The 10089-nt window shown below is 40.3% G+C and overlaps 1 protein-coding gene across 1 annotated transcript; it reads left to right on the forward strand.

Annotated features, from left to right (window-relative positions):
* Positions 1-251: 251 nt before the first annotated feature.
* On the forward strand, positions 252-10046 carry LOC139421333 (large ribosomal subunit protein eL18). The gene is made up of 7 exons (XM_071172110.1): positions 252-318; positions 1046-1132; positions 1343-1450; positions 7258-7356; positions 7729-7852; positions 8167-8236; positions 9914-10046. The coding sequence occupies exons 1-7, from the start codon at positions 316-318 to the stop codon at positions 9987-9989; spliced, it is 567 nt and encodes a 188-aa protein (XP_071028211.1). The 5' UTR covers positions 252-315; the 3' UTR covers positions 9990-10046.
* The last annotated feature ends 43 nt before the right edge of the window (positions 10047-10089 follow it).

Here is a 10089-nt window from a genome sequence, read left to right on the forward strand (position 1 = left end):
ATTATTAATTGTATGTAAATCACATGATAAAATAGAATAGACAGTATTTTGAAATTTAATTTGTTTTCCACATAGTGTATTTATTGGTTAGAAAGTCACTTCACACTAGCCTATACACAAATGATGAATGGATTAAATTAATTAACGAATAGAATCATATAAAATATAAATATAATGACTTTTTGACGACGTGATGATCACACAGGAAGTAATAGCAAAACAGCCAACGAAAACGCGTGTGACCTCCGCAATCGCGGAGAAGTCTTTATCGCGAGACAGCGACTCTTCCTTTTCCCTTTCCACTCTGAGTCCAAGATGGTAGGTACAGTTTATGAAAACATCGTTAACTGACTTGATAATCTGAGTCCATCCTCACTTTTACAGTAGCACAACTCAACCATTTCCATGTATCTAATTGCCTTGGTGTCTTTGGTTTGAATTCCGGATGGTATTGACATACTATTTGGCGTTTTAACGTCCTTCACTACCGGTGGTTAGCGTCACAGTAGTTTTGCTACCGGGTATTCTCACTAATTCCCGAAAGACAGCGTGTAACTTAGACAAAAGATATTGAAATACTGGTACTGCTTTTCGAGAAATGTCGGTAACTTTTGTACCTTCGTTTTGAGACTTCTCCAAAATAGATTGTATCGGCTACCTGACTAGGTAGATGGCCCTAATTGAAAACGTGCCATTTGACCAGTGTTGGTGAACTATGCTACTTATCGTTACTTCGCTGGATCGCTAGTTAGCCGCTGTGTATGAGACTGCAACGTTATGCTTCACGGTATGCTGCCAAATTCAAGTTGGGTGTGAATGATTTGGGTGCTGTTTAGGTATGAGTTACACTGTAACGTTAGTAGACGTGGTCTTATCGTTTGAGGTCTAGCCATAAAGCATAGGGTTCAGAAGCATGCAAAGGTACATTTTCATGGCACAGTGATCAGCAATGACATTAACACTGTGTAACTAATAATTCTGTTTTTAATTGATCGGTGCGCGAATGGCAAGTTCTCATGTATTTACCTGCACCATCTATTCACAGGGAGTTGACATCCGACACAACAAGGACCGTAAGGTGCACAGAAAGGAGCCCAAGAGTCAGGATATCTACCTGAGGCTCCTGGTCAAGGTAAGTGTCGCAACCTTTATACATTAAGGCATTGTCATGTAAACAAGTAGTCCGACAACTAAGTTGTTGATTTCCCATCTTGATGTTAGACCTTTTTTGGTTAATTGTAAAATCTATGCAGCACATGGCTCAGAGTAACCCTTGTGAACATTTTACATTGAGTAGTCAATACTTTATACTTAATAAATGTTTATGTTCTTGTCCCCACAGCTTTACAGATTCCTGGCCCGTCGCTCCACTGCTCCCTTCAACAAGGTGGTCCTCAGGAGGCTTTTCATGAGCAGGACCCACAGGCCTCCGATATCAGTGTCCCGCATGGTGAGTTACATCAATCCGTCCCTTTGCTGTGTTTTTAACCTACTACAGAATCAAATTGCTACAATCAACTCAATTGAATGGCAGTCAAATTCACAGATTCAAAGACCTAAGAGGGCAACAGTACAAGTGGGAGGACAACTTCAGCTGGTACTCCTGCTTATGCCTGTTGCGCTACAATGCTTTATTGTTTTGGTTTTTTTACACTTCCTTGCTCAAACATTCTAGTTATGATTCTCTTTTGACCGTTGACTCCTATGTCATGGTTAATTTCATTTCTGATGATTTGGTACCTTTTCAGTGAGCTGCAGATCTTTCCACCTCTTACGTGGCTTCTTGAACATGTCCCAGTTGGGGTGGCAGGCAGCCTAGTAATTTAAGAGCATTGGGCCATTAACCGAAAAGTCGCTGGTTCCAAGCCCACTAGGTGAAAAGTCTGTCATGCAGTCTCTGAAAAGTCTCTGAATAACAGCATCTGCTAAATGATTTAAATCTAATGGCCCAGTTTCCCAAATGCATCTTAAGACCCAAAACCGTCGTTACTAAAATTGGGCTTGAAACTGCTCGTTATTTACAGTGGCCGTTGTTGGATGCTTTTTTTTGCCCATCTGCGTCACTTTATACACAAGATCTCCAGCTAAACATGGAATCTAGATGTTTCTGACCGCAGATAACTTCAGAACAAAGTTGACTACAAATACAAAGTTGCAAATGTCTTTATTGTTACAAATGAGCAAAGGATTTTTTTTAAATCTTACAATGGAAACCGAGATGACCGCATTAAAACAGGCTAAGGGGGATATAAGTGGAATCACTGAGTGGTCATGACTTCAAAACCAACTTAAACGCTGACGATATCATACTAACACTGTCAAGTCCCAGCTGTACGATACCAAGGGTCCTATAGCTCATTAGGGATGATGTTAACCTGGTTCCACTAGTGGAACCCCTCGCCAACAGCCAATGAAATTGCAGGGCGCCAAATACAAATCAATAGAACTCTCATAAATCCAATTTCTCAAACATACAAGTATTAGGCACCATTTTAAAGATAAAATTCTCGTTAATCCAGCCACAGTGTCTGGTTTCAAAAATGCTTTAAAGCGAAAGCTCCATAAACGATTGTTAGGTCACCACCAAGTCACAGAAAAACCCAGCCATTTTTCCAGCCAAAGAGGAGTCACAAAAAGCAAAAATAGAGATAAAATGAATCACTAACCTTTGATCTTCATCAGATGACACTCATAGGACTTCATGTTACACAATACATGTATGTTTTGTCAAAATAAATATCCGCCATGTTGCGCAGTCAACATTAGTCAGAAATGGCATTATAAATATTCACTTACCTTTGATCTTCATCAGAATGCACTCTCAGGAATCCCAGTTCTACAATAAATGTTTGATTTGTTCGATAAAGTTCATACTTTGTCCTAATAGCTTCTTTTGTTCGGGCGTTTGGTAAACAAATCCAAACGCGCGTTCAAGTCCAGCCGAACGTCGGACGAAAGGTTAAAAAAGTTATATTACAGGTCGTAGAAACTTGTCAAACTAAGTATAGAATCAATCTTTAGGATGTTTTTATCATAAATGCTCAATAATGTTCCAACCAGAGAATTCCATTGTCTGTAGAAAAGCAATGGAACGAGAGCTACCTACCTCGTGTGAATGCACGTGACTGAGATCGAGGCTGCTGCCAGACCTCTGACTCAATCAGCTCTCATTCGGCCCCCCTTCACAATAGAGGCCTGAAACGACGTTCTAAAGACTGTTGACATCTAGTGGAACCCTTAGGAATTGCAAAATGGCCCATATCCCACTATTCGATAGGGGCTGAGTTAAAAAACTACAAACCTCAAGAGTTCCCACTTCCTGTTTTGATTTCTTCTCAGGTTTTTGCCTGCCATATGACTTCTGTTATACTCACAAGCATCATTCAAACAGTTTTAGAAACTTCAGTGTTTTCTATCCAATACGAATAACAATATGCATATATTAGCATCTGGGACTGCGTAGGAGGCAGTTTACTCAGGGCATGCTTTTCATCCAAAAGTGAAAATGCTGCTCCCCTTCAATTCCCTCAGTACTGGTTTAAAGAGATGTGTAGTTTATTTTCTGGATTCTTGTGGAAAGATAAGAAACCAATAATTAACCATAAACTGTCCATGTCAAGAAGCAAGTGTGGATTAGCTGTTCCTGTTTATTTGTATTACTTGTCTTGTGACAGTAATTTGATCTCTATATCATCATTATGGTATTACCCCAAGTGCTACTGTAAGATAAGCCACTTGAGTTTTCATGTGACGTGGCAAAGATACTTCATAAAGGTTATCTATGAAGCATCCCTCATGTCCAGTATGGAACAACCCCTTGTTTACTACAGGGAGAAAGACATTGGCTAATATTACCTGGCTATGCCAAAACATCAGTCAGGTGGGGCAAGTCGTAAGGGATGGTGATGTCAAACCATTTTAAAGAGTTGATAGCAGAGTTTGGCTTGGGCATTTCTACCTTATTTGCAACTCAAATCAATAATCTATTTCCTCGTGGTGTTGATGTGGGATCTAAAAGTGATGGACAACAAACTAAGGGGTGCTGCTAATGGGAAAGGAATGGTTTCCACCTTATACAAGCTGGTTGGTCTCTCCTCCCCAAACAGCAACATCCCTACTCTGTCACATTGGGAACAGGACTTGTGTGTATCTCTCACCGCAGTAGAGTGGGATGCGATATGGAAAAACATTGATATCCAACTGTAACATGCAGACCGGACACGTTGCGTGCGTTCCAAATAAATTTAGAAATCCATGTTATTCAATTATTGCACCCACACTGCTTGCGTGCGCCAACGAGCGATGCCAAGGTCTAAAATAGAACTCCTTTCTATTTCTGATGTAGATCGTGCTGAAAGTCCTGCCTCTCCCATCTCATTGGTTTATAGAAGCAGGTGCCCATGTGCCATCTCCTTATTGGTTATACCCACGTGGGTGATTGAAAGACTAACTGTTTTGCCGGTAGTCGTGGTAATACTATGAAAGTTTATATGCCAATCACCGTATAAATTCAAAGATGAAAAAGCCTGGAAGGAGGAGAGATGACTAGAAACGATTTGATTGGCCGTTTTATGTGTGGATTAATTGGCGGAGTAGAGGAGCTTGTGCATTTCAGGTAAAATAACAACTCAATGTTTATATCCCAGGACAAATTAGCTAGCAACAGCAAGCTACCTAAATAGGACAAATTAGCTAGCAGGTGCAAGCTAACTAGCTAAATTGCCATACATGTTTAATGCTTTTCGACCTGTCCCCAAATTAATGTCATTGGTTCAGAGTTGCTTTTGCTATTTTTACCTGCGTGTCGTGATCGTATTTGGTTTAGGGGGACAAAATAAATGTATGCACGATGGCGCACGCGCGCAGCCGGTTTGGGTTCCTAGTCAGGTATAAAATTATTCCAATGGTCTTACATAGGCTTATATTACACCTCACAGGTTTTTTAAAAATGGATCAAAGCCTTTCAGAATTGTGTTGGCATGAGGTTGGTACACAAACACAAATTTTATGGAAATGTCCAGCTGTCAAAAGATTTTGGACTGCGGTAGATATGTTGTCTGTCCTTTAGTGTGACTGCTAGGAAGTAGGGTGGACAATATCCAATCTAGAACCACGCAACATATCACTGTACTGGCCTTCCTATCAGTCAAACCAACAATATTTCTGAATTGGAGAGGTCGACCGATTATGATTTTTCAACGCCGATGCCAATTATTGGAGGACAAAAAAAGCCGATATTGATTAATCGGCCAATTTTTTTAAACGTATTTGTAATAATGACCATTACAACAATGCTGGATGAACACTTATTTTAACTTAATATAATACATCAATAAAATCAATTTAGCCTCAAATAAATAATGAAACATGTTCAATTTGGTTTAAATAATGCAAAAACAAAGTGGTGGAGAAGTAAAAGTGCAATATGTGCCATGTATTTTTTTTAAAGCTAACGTTTAAGTTCCTTGCTCAACATGAGAACATATGAAAGTTGGTGGTTCCTTTTAACATGAGACTTCAATATTCCAAGGTAAGAGGTTTTAGGTTGTAGTTAATATAGTATTTATAGGACTATTTCTCTCTATACCATTTGTATTTCATATGCCTTTGACTATTGGATGTTCTTATAGGCACTATAGTATTGCCAGTGTAACAGTATAGCTTCCGTCCCTCTCCTCACCCCTACCTGGGCTCGAACCAGGAACACATCGACAACAGCCACACTCGAAGCAGCGTTACCCATTGCTCCACAAAAGACACGGCCCTTGCAGAGCAAGGGGAATAACTACTCCAAGTCTCAGAGCGAGTGACGTTTGAAACACTATTAGCGCGCACCCCGCTAACTAGCTAGCCATTTCACATCGGTTACACCAGCCATTAGGCTGATAGGCTTGAAGTCATGAAGAGCTGCTGGCAAAACGCACGAAAGTGCTGTTTGAATGAATGCTTACGAGCTTGCTGCTGCCTACCATCGCTCAGTCAGACTGCTCTATCAAATCATAGACTTAATTATAATAAACACACAGAAATACGAGCCTTTGGTCATTAATATGGTCGAATCCGGAAACTATAATTTCGAAAACATAACGTTTATTATTATTTCAGTTAAATACGGAACCGTTCTGTATTTTATCTAACGGGTGGCATCCCTAAGTCTAGGCAGGCAGTCTCCTTGTGGAGTGCAACGAGAGGCAGGTGGTTATTGCGTTGGACTAGTTAAATATATGTAAGGTTGCAAGATTGGATCCCCCGAGATGACAAGGTAAAAATCTGTCTGTTCTGCCCCTGAACAAGGAAGTTAACCCACCGTTCCTAGGCTGTCATTGAAAATAAGAATGTGTTCTTAATTAACTGACTTGCCTAGTTAAATAAAGGTATAAAAAAAAATCGCCACCCAAAAATACTGATTTCCAATTGTTATGAAAACTTGAAATTGGCCCTAATTAATTGGCCATTCTGATTAATCGGTTGACCTCTATTGGAGAGAGTGTAAACCACAGTGCTTCAGCATGGAAGTCATGGATTTGTTGACTATGGAAAGCGTGTCATCGGCCCTCCAGGACTATGACAACGGGCTAGACTCTAGCGGGTCTCTGGGACATTATAAGAATATATGTAAATCAAAGAGCCTTGTCTAATATATTAATACTCTGTATGTGTTTGAACTGTACCCCCCCCCAGGCTTGAGTCTAACCAGTCACACAGGATAAGATTAAACGCGTATAAAACATATGCCTATTTCAGTCAGCTAAATTTATTTGATCAATTAGTTATATTTTTATAGTTGTAGGCTTTTGCCTCGATATTTCATGTGTAACGTGTGCAATGTTGACATCTTATTTGGTGCATTAGTATTGGGTTAGCATTAGACAAAACTGTCTAAATATTTGTAGTCAAGTGGTAATATCCCACTAGGATCTGATCTGTCATCAGTATGATTTGAATGAAGAAAGTTGATCTGAGAGCTGCACTGCCTTTCTTTCGTTCCGATCAGTATTGAGGCAGCTCCAACCATGCACTTTGCAAACGTTCTCTCAGCGTGGTGTTTTTGGGATACTCGTGTTACATATTCGCCAGTTTGTAGGAACGATGCATCAATTAACCCTTGTTAGCCCAAGTTCCATTGCTATCGGGAAACCGGGACAATGTCCTTCCAGATTTATTGATATGAAAACACAGCTAAGTGATAGCATCTTAGTATTTATCTTTACTGTGTGGCGGTTGTCCCTCTTCTGAACTATTTGCCGTCCTTTTCAGATCCGTAAGATGAAACTTCCTGGACGTGAGAACAGAACCGCAGTTGTCGTGGGAACCGTCACTGATGATGTCAGAATTCAGGATATCCCCAAGCTCAAGGTAAAGGTTGTTTTAACTTACTAGATGCCTGTTTGGGTCAGGCTTTTGCTCTAGCACTAACACCTGGTTTAACCTTCGGTGTATTTTTTGCGGAAAATGTTTAAGAGCCAAATCGAAGCAAAACTTGCATTTTTATTGGACAAGTCAGGGAGGTCGCTTCCCATTCCCTTTGCTTCCATTTTAAGAAATGTTTCGCAGCAATCGGTGGAGTAAATACACCCCTGACTATTTTGACCTGGTGTTGGGCTACAACAAAAGCCTTCCCACCCTGTAACTGGGTAGCTCTTCCGCACTAGGGTTAGACTACTTCACTGAAAATGAATTAAGTACTAACATGAGTTGCTAAACGTGTTCTGTTCTCCCTTCCCTCAGGTGTGCGCTCTGAAGGTGACTGACGGCGCTCGCCGCAGGATCCTGAAGGCCGGAGGCCAGGTCATGACCTTTGACCAGCTGGCTCTGGCTGCCCCCAAAGGACAGGGCACCGTGCTGCTGTCAGGTAAGAACACTACTAGTTTAACAATGTTCAAAGTTTAAAGTTATGCTGGGAATATTCTGTTGTACCTTTGCTCTACAGTCCTGTTACTGTTATCACCTCCACAGTCAGATTATTGCTAAACCATGCCTATTTCTACAATTTCTCTTAAATCTAACCGTAACCATACTGCTAACCTAAATCTGCCTAAATTAAGGCCAAAAAGCTAATTTTGTATTCATTCATTTTTACATCATAGGCGATTTTGGCTTTGTGGCTATTGAGGAGTGACAGCCCTGTTACTCTGGTCTGAAACTCACTTGTTTTCCTTCTTTCAGGACCCCGCAAGGGCAGAGAGGTGTATAGGCATTTTGGAAAAGCCTGTGGAACCCCCCACAGTCACACCAAGTGAGTATTGTACCCCTTTCATGAGATTGCTGCTCTCCTAGGGTTTCATTCAATATCTATCAATTTAGAGAATTTTTTCAAAATTGTTTGACAAGTTCGTTCCAGTTTGGTTTTCACTGAAAATCACCAATGTTTTTAAACGGAGGACACTTTCTGAATATTGAGAACTTCGATAAGATGTTTTGTTAGTACAGGGGCTTGTTGTGGAGAGCCCTTAGAATGAGGATACTAGATGTGCATTGTGTAGAGAAGGACAACCATGTTTCTCTTGTCATGTAGAAACAATTGTCAGTTTGTCTGCAGTGTTCTAATCTATATGTTGCACCTGACTGAATTAGCCCCTGAGCCCAGTGTTAAAAAACGGCAATCGGATTGAATTGTTAGAATTTAGTATTTCAAAACTGGTAAATGAGATTTGGATCCTCTGTATAGGGATTTGGATTTTGTAATCAAATCTGACCTTTAATCAGGATAATTTGTTTTTGCATTTTTCAAAACTCAAAAGGTAGTGATTAGGGTTGTTTTAGATGGCGATAATCCTGATCCCACTGGAAGGGTGCATTCAGGGTGGGTTTATAAAGGTAAAAGGCACTACAACCAAGATATGTCAATATAACTAAGGTGAGGGGGTTTAAAATACTCTTACATCTGAATTAATTTGACTGCAGTATAGGTACTGAATGCGGCAATTTGTTTGTATTGAGAAGTGTCAAATACGGGGATGATTTCAAAATAGGTCAACCACGTGAATCATGTAGATCTGAACTAAATTTTGGGGGGGGTATACATGTTAGCCGCGATGGTGAGTTGCGGTGTGAAGACAGTGATGGTCCTTCTATTATGTTGGATTAATTCATCTTTTAATTTCGCTTGTAAGAGCACAGGCCAGTCTGACTAGGCTTTGCGGTTATGTAGACTGAGAGACACTACCATAAAGGAGAAAGTCACGCGTGCGACTTTACATCGTTGAAAATCACAAGTAACAAAAATGTTGTCGTGTTTTTGGGCCCTCGCCAGTTTGCGTCCCTGCAAGTAAATGCATGTACCTTTTTGATTCCGTGTTTAATCGTCACCTCAGGGGTTGCAGGTGTAATTGCAGGATACAGTGAAAATCTTACGGTACAAATAGCACAAATCTTATATAAATACAAATGGCACTATATACATTAGTTTAATCCTCTCGGGTTCCCTATGACAGTTTAGTGGTAGTGCCATAACCTGTCCAGTAGATGGCGAGGGGTAGGTAGGCCTGTTCAAAGCACTGAACATCTGGATTCAGTGATCTTGAAGTTGTGGCGTCTTGAGCAGAATGATCCATCTGATTTATTTTTCAAAAATGTCCAGATTGATCTTGAATTCTAAAACGGAGGATTCCAGAATCCGGATCATTCTGATCCAAATAAAACATTCATTGGTGTAGAGAAATTTGTATACGCCTGGGTTCCACTAGATTCACTTTCTCCAACCCAGTTATATCATATCAGTGATTACTTCAAGGAACGGAGAAGGAAAAATGCATAATTTAAATACATTAGGCCTAGCTGTATTTTGCTAGTTTTGTCCCCAGACTATTGCTTTGTTTTACATTGAGTTGGACAATGCACATAATGCAAATCTGCAGAATCTAGGAAGTTGTTTGAAACGCTGAATTAATGGCATATCTCTTCTCTCCCTCAGGCCCTACATTCGCTCCAAGGGCAGGAAGTTTGAGCGTGCTCGTGGGCGCAGATCCAGCCGTGGATACAAGGCCTAAAGTCTTTTTTGTTTTCCATGGAATCTGCTACAAATAAAGATAGCGATATAAAATGAAGCAATGTCTCTGTCCATTTTTTTTTTTTTTTTTCAGAGCTTTG

Source organism: Oncorhynchus clarkii, chromosome 2, assembly GCF_045791955.1.
Source record: "Oncorhynchus clarkii lewisi isolate Uvic-CL-2024 chromosome 2, UVic_Ocla_1.0, whole genome shotgun sequence".
Lineage (NCBI taxonomy): Eukaryota > Metazoa > Chordata > Actinopteri > Salmoniformes > Salmonidae > Oncorhynchus > Oncorhynchus clarkii.

Coding starts and splice junctions, on each gene's coding strand:
- LOC139421333 (XM_071172110.1), top strand. Junction 1,451..7,257: donor CGATATCAGTGTCCCGCATG/GTGAGTTACATC, acceptor CGTCCTTTTCAG/ATCCGTAAGATGAAACTTCC. Junction 7,853..8,166: donor GGGCACCGTGCTGCTGTCAG/GTAAGAACACTA, acceptor TCCTTCTTTCAG/GACCCCGCAAGGGCAGAGAG.